Source organism: Mobula birostris, chromosome 8 (genome assembly GCF_030028105.1).
Source record: "Mobula birostris isolate sMobBir1 chromosome 8, sMobBir1.hap1, whole genome shotgun sequence".
In the NCBI taxonomy this organism is placed as follows: Eukaryota; Metazoa; Chordata; class Chondrichthyes; order Myliobatiformes; family Myliobatidae; genus Mobula; species Mobula birostris.
The window spans coordinates 158,402,171-158,418,110 of record NC_092377.1 but is presented as its reverse complement, the minus strand read 5'-3'; the positions used below and the strand labels follow the sequence as shown (position 1 = coordinate 158,418,110).

Here is a 15,940-nt window from a genome sequence, read left to right as displayed (position 1 = left end):
ATCCTGTTGCATCGTTTCTTACAGGTTGTCCGAAAGGTTGTCCGAAGGCTCGCCCCTGGCGAAGGGAAGGAAGAGACAGTGGAGGTGCTACTCCCAGATCCATCAGACCTAGAAAATGCAGCAGGAAACTTAAAGTACAACATATTAACACGAGACAGCACAAGCAGTAAGGTAACGCTGACCCAGAGGTCTTGAACACAGACAGGCTAGTGTTTCCACTGCTGCAGCCTCCACATGCTAACGCATCCCAAAGCAATATTGCCTAGATCGTCATCTCCAGTACTGAGTGCTACACAGGTCATAGAGTATCAAACACGTGTTGCATGTTATGTTCATTCCTTTGAAATAACGAAATGGATTCTGGAAGCCAAAGGTTGGTGTAATATACACTCCGTCCTCCAAGAGGGGCACAGCTTTGTTGTAGGGTTTGGAGGCTTGCATGCCTTACTGCCCCAGAGAGCTATGCTGGCTGGATTCAGGGCCTTCTGCGTTGGCTCTTGGCAGGGTCACCCATGCCAAACAGATCAAAGGGTAGAGGCCAGACTAAGAGTGGTCCACCGGTCCTCCAGTTTCGGGGGTTCAGCTCAGGGCTAACAAACCTGACTGGTCAAAACAAAACTGTTACGGAAACAGCAATGAAGAATCCTTCCACATCTGAGTGTGACTGAATGGACAGACAGAGATGGAGGACCTTCATTGCTGCCCTATACACCTGAGGCGTAACGAACAGTACGTATATACATTCAGTGGCCACTTTAATAGGTACTTCCTGTACCTAATAAAGTAGCTACTGAGTGTATGTTCATGGTCTTCTCCTTCTGCAGCCCTACAATTCAAGTTTAGGCATGTTATCCATTCAGAGATGCTCTTCTGCACACCACTGTTGTAAAGCATGGTTAGTTGAGTTACTGTCACCTTCCTGTCAGCTTGAATCAGTCTGGCCATCCTCCTCTGACCTCTCTCATTAACAAGGCGTTTTCACCCAAGAACTGGCTTGTAAAGGGCACCACGACGGCATAGCGGTTAGCATGACAGTATTACAGCTCGAGGCATCGGAGTTTGGAGTTCCATTCCAGTAAGGAGTCCGTACATCCTCCCCCTGGAATGTGTGGGTTTTCTCCACATGCTGCAGTTTCCTCCCGCATTCCAAAGACCTACCTGTTAGCAGGTTAATTGGTCATTGTAAATTGTCCTATGATTAGGCTATGCTTAAATCAGGGGTTGCAGGGCAGTGAGGCTCAAATGACCAGAAGGGTGTGTCTCAATAAATAAAAAATTATTTTTATAAACACCAATCACTGGATTTTTTTTTTGCTTTTCACACCATATTCTCTGTAAACTGTAGAGACTATTGTGCGTGAAAATCCCGGGAGATCCCAGCACAATTCTTCCCCATTCTGATGTTTGGTCTGAACAACAGCTGAACCTCTTGACCATGCCTGCATGCTTTTATGCTTCGAGTTGCTGCCACATGATTGGCTAATTAGATATTTCAATTAACGAGCAAATGTACATGTGTGTACCTAATAAAGTGGCCACTGAGTGTAGCGCCTGTGTAGCCAAGTGACAAGCTCAGGCAAATGGTTTGATTCCATGCGGACAGCATCCTATCTGGACCACCCCTCCCTCTTCCAAATGGTCTGAGCTGGCAGGTCCAATTACCTCTTAGGCAGAGGTGGGACATGATAAATGAGGGATGTGCCAGGTAATCTTTGATTCAGCAGGCAATACTCTGGAAGTTTAATAGACCTAGAAGTTGCTTAGTTTAACAAGTCAGGAACTGCCTTGCTCAGGACAGCACCTTTATATCAGCATGGACAAGTCGGGCTGAATGGCCTGTTTCTGTGCTGTATAGGTCTATGGCTCCCAGTGGCAAAAATAGTGGGAGATAACACAAAATTATCTGTGACTATCCACCAAGTATCATTTAGATGCTTTCAGGCACGCAGCAGGTAAATTGTAATTATTGTTTAAAGTAGCCCATATCAACTGTGTGTTTTTGATGTCCACTGAGTGTATTACAGCTCATACTGACACGCCAGGCACTGGCAAGTTAATTATACCCATCGAGACTGAGGAAATTGAAGGGCCATAAGTGGGCATCAAGACATCACAGATTACAGTGGCTGCCGTTTTCTGTTTCCATTTTCCCTTTTTCAACTCTTCTAGGCTTTTAATTCCTTTTCTGGGGCTGCAGAGAGAACAGCACTGGCGGGGTAGAAAGGGGTAGAGTGAGTGGCTGTCACCAGCCAAAGACAGTTTCAGTGAGCCTTTGATGTGGACCCGGCTGGAATGAGAAGGTAATGGGTCCCTTGCTCCTTGCATCTTTCTCCTTCAGCAGTGGGTGAGATCATCACTGTTCAAATGCCCTTTTTCTAAGCCAAATAACACACAACAAGGGGAGGGTGGGTTCAGCAGTTTCTGAGATACTCAAACCACCCCATCTGACACCAACAATCATTCGATGGTCAAAGTCATTTAGATCACATTTCTTCCCCATTCTGATGTTTAGTCTGAACAACAACTGAACCTCTTGACCATGCCTGCTTACTTCTATGCATTGAGTTGCTGCCACATGACCGGCTGACTAGATATTTGCATTAATGAGCAGGTGTACCTAATAAAGTGGCCACTGAGTGTATGTGTGTGAATCTGTGTGTGTACTGCTGTGTGCATGGGGAAGGGGGTGGGGGTGTGTGTCTATATTGCTGTGTGTCTGTGAAGACTACAGTGCACATGCTCTCTCTATATATATGTGTTTAGATTTATTTTCTCTTTCCTTCATTTTGTCTGTCTCACCCATTGTGATTTGCTCTCTCTTCCCATTCATTCTCTGTGACTGTGTTTCTGTGTTGTCAAAACCGGTTGTCTTCACTGTCTTGCATTCAGCTAGGAGAGAGGGATAGTGCCTTGTACAGTGAGTGGATTCATGGTCGAATGGGCGCACAGATTGTGAAGAAAATCAGCTCGCACATGAATACGCCAAAGCAGTGATTTAGGGATAATTACATAAAGGTAACTCAAGTGTAAACGGAATTCTACGAATCCTTAAGAGATTCTTGCCCATAATTTCTTGTTTAATTCCTTCTGTGCTTCGAACAAAAAGTCAAGTGTTGAAGTTCAGTGTACTGTAAAGATACAGGGGTTGACTGTGTACTTACAAAACAGAACTCCTGCAAGTCTCCTGTGTGGTGTGCTCTCCCCTGTAACATGCAATGATCCTACTCCTTTCCTAAAGGCATCCATGTTAGGTGTGTCCTCTGAGCAACCCTCTCCTAACACGAGTTTTACCTCAAACACTGACGGGGCACGGTTTTGCATGGCAGATTTCTAAGTCGTGAGGTTTTCATGAAGTCACAGATGCAGGGACTGCAAGACTTGTTATACAACATTAAATTTAATTGAAAGGGCTTAATTCAGCAATTTTGACACTACTTCAACTTCTATCAGTCTCTAAACCCATACAGGAATTTGAGTAAAATAAAAAAAAGTGCTGTCATGCTTACTCAAGCATGTTAATTCAGTGCTGATTCTTCTTCTTCAGCACGTAGGCTGCTGACAGCAGCTCACCAGAGTCCTGGCAGCTACCAGCCTTCTCCTTCCCACCCTCCCCCCACCCCCTGCCCCCTCCCTCTTCAGTCCTGACGAAGGGTCTCGGCCCAAAATGTTGACTGTTCGTTTCCACGGATGCTGCCCGACCTGCTGAGTTCCTCCAGCGTGTTGTGCGTGTTGCTATGACCCCGGCGTCTACAGAGTATTTTGTGTTTACGAGCTCACCGGAGTCCTCTGTCCTGGGCCGAATAAGTTGATCAGTCCCTTGGCGTCCGCTTTCACCCCACAGCTTTCTACATTTTCGAGTCGAAGATCCTTCCTGTCCCAGGAATGAGGTCTTTGGAACTTCTACCTGTGTTTTTTTGTGGGTCTGGGTTTTCAATGAGATGGGGTTGCTAGCCCCATGCCCAGTCCTCCTCCTTTCACAGTCGGGCTTGGGACAGTCCATAGTGGAGCTAATTCAGTGACCATCCATTTGACATATTATTAATCCTCAATGTCAGCCCATTTGAAACATACAATTCTGCAACTGAAATGATTTTTTTATTAATTCAGATAAGTATTTTGTTCAGACCATTGGGTGAAAAATGAAAAGTATGTTATAACCAATAAAGAGGTTTATAAACTCATAAGGGGCATAGATAAGGTGTATAGACCCAGTCTTTTTCTCAGGGTATAAAAGTAGATGGCACACATTTAAGATAAGAAGGAAGAGATTTAAAGGGCCCCCTACCTGAAGGCCAAGATTTTCCAGACATCGGGTGGTGAGTAAATGGAGCATGCTGCCAGAGGAAGAGGAGGAGACGTGGACAATTACAGCCTTCAAAGGACATTTGGGTGTGTACATGGGTAGGAAAAAGTTAAGAGGAACCTGGTCCAAACACAGACAAATGAGACTGGGTCAGGTAGGCACTTTGGTCTGCATGAATGAGTTGGGCCGAAGGGCCTGTTTCTGTGCTGTATAACTCTGTGACTGTATGATAACTAAGTGGGTGCTGGGATTCAGAAGCCTGCCCACTGGTTGGAGTATGTAACAGACATGAGTCTTATGATGAAAGCTCAACTATAACGAGGAGCCTTAAAAATAGTGTTATATGGAATGGGTAGGGTATTTTTATTCAGCCCCTTTTACAGAGAGTGGCTTTGAACATTACAGCACAGCCCAGGTCCCTCGACCCAGATGTTGAGCCAATGCTTTAACCTGCTCCAAGATCAATCTTGCCTTTCTCTCGCACGTAGACCTCCATTGTTCTATCATCCATGTGCCTATTTAAGTGTTTCTTAAATGTCCCTAATGTTTCTGCTTCTACCACTACCCCTGGTAGGGTGTTCCACACAGCCACCACTCTCTGTGTAAAGAACGTACCTCTGACATTTCTCCAGTCATCTTCAATTACGCTCTCTTAAGAATATTTTAGATATGTTTTCTCTAATCTTGATTTCTGTCTCCTCTCCATCTCTCCATCTCTAATGTTTCTCAGTATTGCTCCACTAAGTGCTGGGATTGCCATAAGGTTGGTTATGTTAAGTGATAGGCAGTATTGAAATACACTTTCCTTTACCCTATAAGTACTCCTCAGTGTAATATTTCTTACTGATCTATTTGCATCCAAGTAGATTTGTGGAGATCAGGTTCAACCCGAAGCAGGAAGAGTCAAAGATTCAGCAAGGGATCTCCTTAACAAATCAATGGGGATAAAGGCTGGAATGTGGCTGTATAGGTAGCTTCATCATTCTTTCCCAGTGTTTAAGACCAAAAGACAAAGGAGTAGAATTGAGCCATTTGGCCCATCGAGTCTGCTTGGGCATTCCATCATGGTTGATTTATTATCTCTCTCAACCCCATTCTCCTACTTTCAGTAACCTTTGATGTCCTTGCTTATCAACCTCTGCTTTAAGTATACCCAATGACTTAGCTAAATAAATTCCCCTTCATCTCTGTACTTTGTATTCTGAGGCTGTGCCCTCCAGAACTAGACTCCTCAACTATAGGAAACATCCTCTCCACTTTCACTGTATGTAGGCCTTTCAATATTCAATAGATTTCAATGAGATCCTCCATTATTCTTCTAAACTCCAGCAAGTACAAACCCAAGAGAGAGCCACTGCACACTCCTCATACATTAACCCTGTCACTCAAGGATTCAAAAGCATTCAGGGTACCTTTATTATCAAAGAATGTATCAATTAACAACCTTGAGATTCGTCTGCTTACAGGCAGCCACAAAGCAAGAAACCCGAAAGAACCCAATTTAAAAAAAGACCAACACCCAAAGCGCAGAGGGAGGAAGGAAAACACATCATGCAAACAATGAAATCAAACAGCAGCACTCAGAACGAAATTAAGTCCCTAGACCCAAATCCCGGAGCAACCGAAGTAGGCTTATCACCTCAGTCTCAGTTCATCGTTTAGTGGGACAAATCACTGCAATATCTGGTCTGAACTTTAATGCAAAGATTAGAATCCAGATATCAATAATAGACAATAGACAATAGGTGCAGGAGTGGGCCATTCGGCCCTTCGAGCCAGCACCTCCATTTACTGTGATCATGGCTGATCATCCACAATTAGTACCCTTTTCCCGCCTTATCCCCATAACCTTTGATTCCGCTATCTTTAAGAGTTCTATCCATCTCTTTCTTGAAAGCATCCAGGGACTTGGCCTCCACAGCCTTCTGGGGCAGAGCATTCCAAATGTCCACCACTCTCTGGGTGAAAAAGTTTTTCCTCAACTCTGTTCTAAATGGCCTACCCCTTATTGTCAAACTGTGGCCTCTGGTTCTGGACTCACCCATCAGCGGGAACATGCTTCCCGCCTCCAGCGTGTCCAATCCCTTAATAATCTTACATGTTTCAATAACATCCCCTCTCAGCCTTCTAAATTCCAGAGTATACAAGCCCAGTCGCTCCAATCTTTCGAGCTGTTGAGCAATGTTGAGCTGTGGATAATTTCAAGAAAAGGTACATCTACAAATTAAGGAGGGAACTGATATAAACATAGCCATTCCTTTGCCAACTCTTTCATTAGTTTAAATTCTCTTAATAAACACATTTAATTAGGTTTAAAACTTCTTTGAACTGAGGAGTGTTGACGTCTAACATGACCAGTGGAAGTTTACACACTTTCACCAAACCATGCATGGGCTTGCATATGGAGTGACTAAATCAGATTTTATTCGGATATAACTCGGAAGATGTGTAGCTCAGGGGTTGATGGCTGGGTTGAGTTGTTCTCCAATCTCGGCAATCCATTTGTAAGCATTTCATCACCATACTAGGAGATGTCAGTACACTGTTGATTGCAGCGTGTCCTCCGAATGTTTGGCCCTTATATACTTATCAATCAGCTGATTGGTCGTCATTACGAAAACTCAGTGATGACATAGGGAGGGGATCTTGTCGCTGATTGGTTGGGTGGCGAACACTGTGCATTATCTAAAATTGTGGCCACGTTGATTATAAATGAGACCGAGGTCTACATGTCTGTTTATGGAATTGTTTGCAGGAAGTCATGGCGCAAGCAAACACGCGGAACGCAAGAGAATTCCTAGAAGCGTGGTCTTCCGCAAACAATTCTATAAACAGACGCACAGACTGTGATCCCACTTATAAGCCAATGCGGCCAAAATTCCAGACAACGCACAGAGTTCGCCCCGCAACCAATCAGCGACAAGACGTCCTCCCTATGCCACCACTGAGTTTCCGTAATGACGACCAATCAGCGGATTTGTACCTATATAAAGGCCAAGCATTCGGACGATATACCACAGTCAACGATGCACTGATGATACCCCCTCATACAGCGACGAGACGTTTGCAAGCAGATTGCCAAGATCAGGGAACAAATCAACCCAGTTTTTATTTCCCAGCTTAATCCCATCCTCTAATTCTCCCTCTTTGTTTTTCAGGATACTGTAACTACAACACGGCCTTGAGAGGAGGAAGCAGACAGACTGGGGGCTGTGAGAGAAAAAGACTTTACATTAGGCTACAGGCATGATTTCTATAAGAGAGTTACTATTATCAATTAGCATGATTGACTGCCAAAGCATGTACTCTATTGTACCGCCTAAAGGACTGAATGATTACCATTGGCACAAAGCTGGGAGGCACGCCGCCAACAGAATAAGCCGGAAGAACGCCCTGCAACCAGGGCCGCATCCGAACAGCAATATCAAAACAAAATTCAGTCGCTTTACCGCTCATGTTTTTAATTGGGTTTTAACTAGCGAGTGGAGTTTCCAATACAGTTGTTTTGCTGTCTGTGGTTAACTTAATACTATGCAAAAACAGCAATGCACTGCAATATACTCAACAGCTGTCTGGGTAGGTACCAGACCAGCTGTCTAAAAGACAACTTTAGTTTGCATTAATGCTTTCCTGTCCCTCCTCCCCATCCCACCATTTGCTCGCTCACCGCTAATCCTTAGAGGACAAATTGTGCTTTGCGGCTTTTAAATTCTGTTTCTCTATTTTTTTAAAGAATTTTTTTTTCTGTTGAGATTTGTGTTTGGTTTGAATATCGTCCTACTCCAGAAGAGGGCAGCTTTCTATGTTCGATGTACGTATTAAACAGTAAAGAGCCACCGTGTGAGTCTCTGTGAACCCTTACCCTAAAGCCTGCTCAGTATTGGACCAGACGGTGTCAGTTTTTGATTTCATACGAACTGAGCATGGGAGGTTTAATTTGCCCTGTTCAGCCACTTGGTTAACCTACTCTGAGCAACATTTCTCCACCTTTGCAGCATGCAGGACATTCAACATAAATACTTCATAACTGCAAGAATTCTTATTTTTTTTTAAACATAAGCCTATTTTTCAGTTTGGCGTTGTCTCTCAATATCTGTTATGGTTATTACTTCAGGTTCCCCAGTACCGTTCATCAGCAGCAGCGCGGGCTTCGAAACGCAAGTTGTGATGCCCTCTAAATCCCGACCTTACGAGAATCATTTTGGAACACATGACTGCTTGTTCCGGACTCTCTGGCATGTTACAAACACTGCTTGATGATTAAGCCCCATTCACAGTCCCTTAGACTGGGTGGTTAATATGCCGCTCCCATTCTGAAAGGAATTTTATCATTCTTTATCGAAATATGGGCAAGGCAGGTCATACCTGTTGAGCAAGTGAGCATTACCATGGAAAAGTTAAGAGTTGGCTGCATTGGTGTGCGACAAGATTTCTGGGTAGGTTAGGTCAAGACGAGGAGCTCCTTCCCAAAAGGACACTGATGATTCAATCGAATGTTTATGATAATCTGACAGCTTCATGGTGATTTTTACTGCTGCCTACTTTACATTTCCAAAGTTTTAAATACTGTATTGAATTTAAATTTTGAAGCAATTACTCTATGTGGTACTCCCGATGCAGCCTCCTCTACGTTGATGAGACCCATCATAAATTGGGCGACTGCTTTGTTGAGTGTCAAAAGCAGAATTTCCCAATGGCCAAACATTTTAATTCTTCTTCCTATTCCTTGTCTGACATATCAGTCCATGGATTCCTCTTTTGCCACAATGAGGTGGAGGACATATCAGTCCATGGATTCCTCTTTTGCCACAACCTCATAATCCGTTTGGGTAGCCTCCAATCTGATGACATGAACATAGATTTCTCCTTCTGGTAATTTTTTCCCTCCCCCTCTTCACTCTTCTATTCCCCACTCTGGCTTCTTACCTCTTCTCAGCAGCTGCCTATCACCTCCCCCTGGTGCCCCTCCTTCTCTTTCTCCCAGAGTCTACTCCCCTCTCCTATCAGATTCCTTCCTCTCCAGCCCTTTACCTTTCCCACCTACCTAGCTTCATCTACCACCTTCTCACTATCCTCCTTCCCCTCCCTGCCCCACCTTTTTATTGTGGCTCCTTCCCCCTTCCTTACCAGTCCTGAAGAAGTGTCTTAGCCCAAAACATCGACTGTTTATTCAATCTCATAGATGCTGCCTGACTCGCTGAGTTTCTCCAGCATTTTGCTTTGGATTTCCAGCATCTGCAGAATCTCTTGTGGTTTTGAAACTAACCTGCAGTCGTGCTACTTAAGAGATCTTAAGAACTTTCTTAAAGCAAATTCTCATTACTTGAGCCCTGCTTCAAGTAATCATTGGCATCATTATCTGATGCCAATGGTAATAGATATGGACTAACTGTTACCATTGGCATCAACCCCATTGCTTGCCTGAATGGATGCTGAATTTTTTGCTCAGGAATGTCTGTCCAACAGCCTCTGTATTTGTCCAGCTAACTGGAGGTTTCCACATTCTCCCTTCCTCCTTTGGCCTCTGGTTTGAGTACTTCCTGTTTAGCAACACGCAGGTATGTGTCTGCTTCGAACTTGGGAGCTTAATAGCTGCAGTATTTCTTTTCACAGATGGGACTGGCTTAGATTAGCACTTTGGTCAGCATGGCCAAGGCGGATTGAAGAACCTGTCTGTCTCTAATTTAGAGAGCAGTGCAAGAGGTGTAAATGGTAACAGGCTTGGCACGGGTTGTGTCTGCCCACTAGTGTGACCACGGGTAATTTTGTAGGAGCTGGCTGTCCCTGAAAAAAAAATAGAGAGAAGTAGTACTGCAATCCCTCGAGTTGAGTGTGATGTTCTCCTAAAGGGTTGTCTAATGGTGGGTCTTCAGGTGACTGCAGAGGCCGAAGAGTTATCCTCATATTCTGCCTCTGCGTGATTTTATTCAACGTGGGGAGGCTCTAGCACAGGCAAACGCCACAAGGTCCTTGACAGATCGGGGTCAGGGTCCAGTGGCGTGAAATGCAAGAAAGCTGGGGAATCCTTCACTGTTGCAGTCTTCTTCTGCCTTCAATGGCTTTGTGATGTGTCATCATCTTCTGCCAGCTCCACTACTGAGGTCTCGCTTGGATCACTCTTCGTCTGGTACCTCCCCCTTGACCTTACCGCCCTAGGTGACCCCGCCAGGAGCTAAAACTCCCGAGGGTGTTGCTCATGGGACCCCAGGAGCTCCAGAGTCTCTCCACCACAACAAGGTACCAATCCTCAGAGAAGTAGAGAGCAGAGTGAGAGGGGTCAGTGGTAACAGTGGTAACATGGGTCGGGCTCGTCCATAAGTGATGCACCAGCAAAGTTCGCTGGGAATGGGGATCAGGGAAGCTTCACAAACACCTAGATGGCAGGTCCATTGTCAGAATTAGCCCTACCCCTGAATAACATCACTTACGATGGGGATGAAAGCGAAACTGGACTTGAACGTGAAGTTGAGCTTGTTATATAGGCTGTCAGTGCTGACGACATTGATATTTTGCACTTGTTTGCCTCAAATGGCATTCATTACCCAAGCAATAACTCCACTAAATTAGAGCTCTGTGTCCAATTGGCTTGAACTGGTGACTCTGATCAAGGGAGAGCAGAGTTTATGGATAACTACACGCGGCAGGGAAACTTGGTACACAGTGACAATATCTCCAGCTGAATGGGCAAGAGGTAGTGATTGGGGCAACCATCGGAACAGGGTGGGCCACATCTTCTGTAAAGACGAAAGGAGAGCCTTGCACTGACTGTAGCCTCTTCCACAAACCCAATCAAGCACCTTTGAAGTGTGTCACCACTGTAAAATAGGAAACACATCAATTTTAACGTGCACGTACAGGAAGCACCCCAAGCTGTAAAATGATAATGATCAATGAATCTTTCACTGATGTCGATGGAGAATTAACTATTAACAAGGGCACAAGGGAGAACTTCCTGAAATACTTCAAAGTAACACCACAGAATCCTTTAGATCCTGCCGCAGGAACAGGTAGAGCCTCAGCCTGATGTCTGATCCACGTAGCATTGTCTCATCGATGGTGCACAGGTGGGAGCTGTGATTGAATCCTGATCAACAGGCTTCATTGCAGCCGTGTTAGCTGCCCGGGTACGGTCATGCTTGCCCGAGACCCATTATCTGTTCCTTCTGGAAGGTCACTTCCTACACCGCACGTTGTTAGTAATGCAGACTGCAGATGCTTGAATCAGGAGCAACACACAAGAAGCTGTAGGAACTCAGCAGGGGAGATATTTACTGATCTAGACCAGATAAAGGACTTGGGTCCAAAATGTTGACAGTCCATTTCCCTTCATTAATACTGTCTGGCCTGCTGAGTTCCTCTAGCTTTCCGTGTGTTGCTAATAATGGGATTGTACCTGAAACAAGGAGTTTTGCCTTGGAGTATCTAATCAGACATCTGAGAAGGGAAGGTAATCCAGTTGATGTGTAAAGTATGGCAGAGAATGTGGGGGAGGAGGGGAGAAAAATCTTTGTGAGCAGTAGTGAGACCCTCACCGTGACCTTCCAAACATTCCACCCTACGTGGTATGCCTCCAACATCTAACCAAGCAAATCAATACTACAGGCTCAGATTCCTCCTCCAGCAATGTAATGGATGTGTGTGCAAAGTCCATCGCTGGTTTCTTACATGCCCAGATAAAAAAATCTTCTCCTTGACCAGTCTGAAGATGGCCATTTATCACAGAGTCTTGGAGAACCTCTCCTGAATACACAGAATTGCATTGTGCTCACATCTGTGAAGGTGCAAGCACACATTGGCCCCACAGGCACACAGATACAGTCCATATCTTCATCAAGGATGTGAAGTCCAGAAGTAATCAATCCTTTGATGAGAGTGATGTTCCTGGAAATAGTTGACACTGCACCACTTGACCTCACCTGTACAATACGGCTTCAAACATCCCTTACTGCCGAGAATGGAGAGCCCACAGATCTCCTAGACCAGACAAAAACAGAAACTCCACTAGTGAGTAGGTAGTGCAACAGGGGAGTCTAAGACCAGAGGACACAGCATCAGAATACAAAGACATCCCTTTAGAACAAAGATGAGGGGGAATTTCTTTAGCTGGAGGGTGATGAATCTGCAGAATCCATTTCCACAGATGACTGCAGAGGCCAAGTCATTTTATTTAAAGCAGCCAGTGACCTCCACCTGACCAGCATGCCACAGCAAATTACTAATATCGTGTAAATGTATGTAGCGAATAAAATTGATGTTTATCTTTGATGACCATGACTGGATTTTCATCTAAAGGCCATGGAGTGGCAATGAAAGCATTCCGCCCCATGGCGAAATCTCTGGGCCGCTTAGTTTGACTGATGCTAGATCAGAACATGGAGAACTCCTCTGCTACTCGAGTTTTAACTGTAAGATCTCTTGTGTTCACCGACAAGAGCAGATGAGACTCCAGGATCCTCTTCTGAAAGGTGACTGCTTGGAGATCGCAGATCACCCTCAGAGCTACAACAGAGAGATACACGCAGTGGTGTACGCAGATGGGCCTGGGGCGGTTACCATCATGACCCCTGAACCACAGGCATTTCTCAATGTAAAATTTTATTTTCACTTGTCCAGCACAATTGCAAAAAATGTTGAGTGAGATATTGTTATTTTTTATGGTCTACCACAATTGCAAAAATACTTTCACTTTATTAGGTGGCTCCTGTATCTAATAAAGTGGCCACTGAGAGCATGTTCATGGTCTTCTGCTGCTGTAGCCCATCCATTTCATTGTTCCACATGTGTGTTCAGAGATGTTCTTCTGTGCACCACTGTTGGAATGCATGGTTATCTGAGTTACTGTCGCCTTCCTATCAGCATGAACTAATCTGGCCATTCTCCTCTGCCCTCTGTCAATAACAAGACAAAAACTACCACTCACTGGACATTTTTTTTTTGTTTTTTCACACCATTCTCTGTAAATTCTGGAAACTGGTGTGCAAGAAAATCCCAAGAGATCAGCAGTTTCGGGGATATTCAAACCACCTCATCTGCAACCAACAATCATTCCACAGGCAATCACTTTGATCACAACTCTTTCCATTCTGTTGTTTGATCCAAACAACATCTGAACCTCTTGACCATGTCTTTTCTGCATTGAAGTGCTGCTACATGATTGGCTGATTAGATATTTACATTAACGAGCAGGTGTACCTAATAAAGAGGCCACTGAGTGTATCTCCAGTTAAAAGTCAGACAGTATTGGATTTTCCAAGATCAGCAAAGCCCCAGTAACAAACAAGGTTCCAATAGCAGGCGGAAACAGACATTGGCCCAACTGCCTCTCTTAAAGTAGGCTGAGCTCTTACCTGTTACTTCAGAGCCACTAAGGACGACACAAAAATACAGCAAGCCTGCAGATCCTGGAAATCCAAAGCAACACACACAAAGCGCTGGAGGAACTGATTTCCTCCAGCATTCTGTGTGTGTTCCTCCACCGAGGACATCCATTCATCACTTCAATGCAGCCAATGAGTTGACTTCTGTTCCCTTATTTTCTCTGGACTACTAAATCCTTCCCTGATGCATCTGTCTTGTGGGTTCCTGTCTCTTAGTTGATGCCATATTGTGAAGCACAAGAAGGCAGTGGATGTTTCTGCATTGCAGCCAAGTTGCTGGACTTAGAGCAATGAACAGACCTTGTGTTATTCAATTAACACAGACCTACATCTGGCAGCTTCTCTCTGGTTAATTGAATGCAGTGTCCGGGGTGTAAGCACTGATTCCTCCCCAAAGACTCTGTCCCAGCCAATCTGGGGCCAGCATCTCTGGAAGGTACTCCCAGAATGCACCTTATTGGCCTATTTCTAGGACATGTACATTGGCTCCTTTACAAACCATGATGCAGTTCAATTAAATACTGATGACCGCAGGCAGTTATAACAAACCACTGACAAGGAGAATGCAGGAGTAAGAAAGCCAGGAGCAACACCTTGCAGTCTGTTCGCAGTTGTTTCTTAATCGCCCCCACCTCCTTAAAGAGCCTCCAACCATAGCCAAAATGAAATCAGCTTTTACCCCTCTGTACGATGTTGAAAGATCCCTATTCGTGGCCTGTGTGAATTAATCCACACAAAGAGAAGCAGTCTTTAGATGGTCTGCATTGAGTCCTGGCTTCAGATATTTGAACTAAAAGAATATGCACAAGCACACACTAGTTCAGGACAAGCTGTGGCACCATCTTCACCTTCTGACAGGGATATAAGGGCTTTTGCATTCTGACGCTACGCAGCCACACAACAAAGAGCTGCTGGCGATGGGGGTGTCCTTCACTGATGGTGGAGGGCAGAAAATACTGCAATAAATGGTACTGATCAAGGAGAGTTACTAGTTTCAGTGGGGAAAAAGTGAAGTGATGGTGATGCAAACAACAGGAATTCTGCAGATGCTGGAAATTCAAGCAACACACATAAAAGTTGCTGGTGAACGCAGCAGGCCAGGCAGCATCTCTAGGAAGAGGTGCAGTCGACGTTTCAGGCCGAGACCCTTCGTCAGGACTGATGGTGATGAGTGAACGAGTGAGAATTATTTGGAAATGGTAGATGCACGCATCTTACCCCCTTTCTTTCCAGTCCTGATGAAGGGTCTCTGCCCGAAATGTCGACTGTTTATTCCTCGCCATAGATGCTGCTGAGTTCCTCCAGCATTTTGTGTGTGTTGCTGTGGATGTCCGTCATCTGCAGAATCTCTTGTGTTTACACCTCTAAAGACCCACAAATGTTTCATTGGAATTTAGCACAGGCTAATGGGATTATCTACAGGCACCTCATTAATCTACTTTCATTGTTCCCTGAATGGGGAACTCAAGGCCCCAGTATTTATTTCCTCTAGTTAAACTTTTGAATGTTTAGAAGATGAGGAAGCACGAACCAAGTGAACACCTTCCTCTTCTGGTAATGTGTTGGGCGTTTGCAGGCAGTAAAATGCCACAGGCTGTCAGAGCGTAAGGTTCAGTATTGTACCATGTCATGGAGGAACTGCAAATCCATGTATGCATTAAACCAAGGCTCAAAGCTATTCTAATTGACAGAAAGTATTGATTGTGAGGAAAAGAGGTGAAGGCTTTCTATTTCATTTTTAATTTCTATTTAGAGATACAAAGAGCTGCTGGTGATGTCTCCTTCACTAATGGTGGAGGGCAGAAAATGCTGCAATAAGTGGTACTGGTCAAGGAGAGCTGAAATAAGAGTCCCAGCCCACTATCCCTCATTGCCCAATTACACCCAAGTGACCAATTAACCTTCTAACCCCCACGTCCTTGGAATGTGGGAGGAAACCCACGCGGAGAACATACAAACTCCTTCAAGACAGCGGCAGGAATTGAACCAGAGTTGCCGGCACCATATCAGCGTTGTGCTGACCACTATGCTACCACGCCACCCCCAAACTAATGAAATCCTTTATTTCCGAATCTGGAGAGCATGAAAGCCTTCCACTTGAAACCAGATTCTCGACATTAGTCAGGCCATTAGCTCGCCATGATTAATAAGCACACCTAGCCATGGGCTGCACTTACTGACCTGGATGAAAAGAATGCACAGAGACAGAGAGACAAAGAAAGAATATTCGCCTCCTAAAGCTGTGACTCGAGAAGCCTTT

At 44.8% G+C, this 15,940-nt stretch overlaps 1 protein-coding gene across 8 annotated transcripts in view; it reads left to right on the top strand.

Annotated features, from left to right (window-relative positions):
- Positions 1–12,568, top strand: part of LOC140201862 (ankyrin-1-like) — a 302,101-nt gene extending 289,533 nt beyond the window's left edge. For all 8 annotated transcript variants that reach the window (XM_072266606.1, XM_072266608.1, XM_072266605.1 and 5 more), the window contains 2 exons: positions 25–171; positions 7,462–12,568. In XM_072266606.1, the coding sequence (XP_072122707.1) occupies positions 25–171; positions 7,462–7,488 (174 nt within the window). In that variant the 3' untranslated portion in view covers positions 7,489–12,568. The remainder of the gene's footprint in view (positions 1–24; positions 172–7,461) is intronic.
- The last annotated feature ends 3,372 nt before the right edge of the window (positions 12,569–15,940 follow it).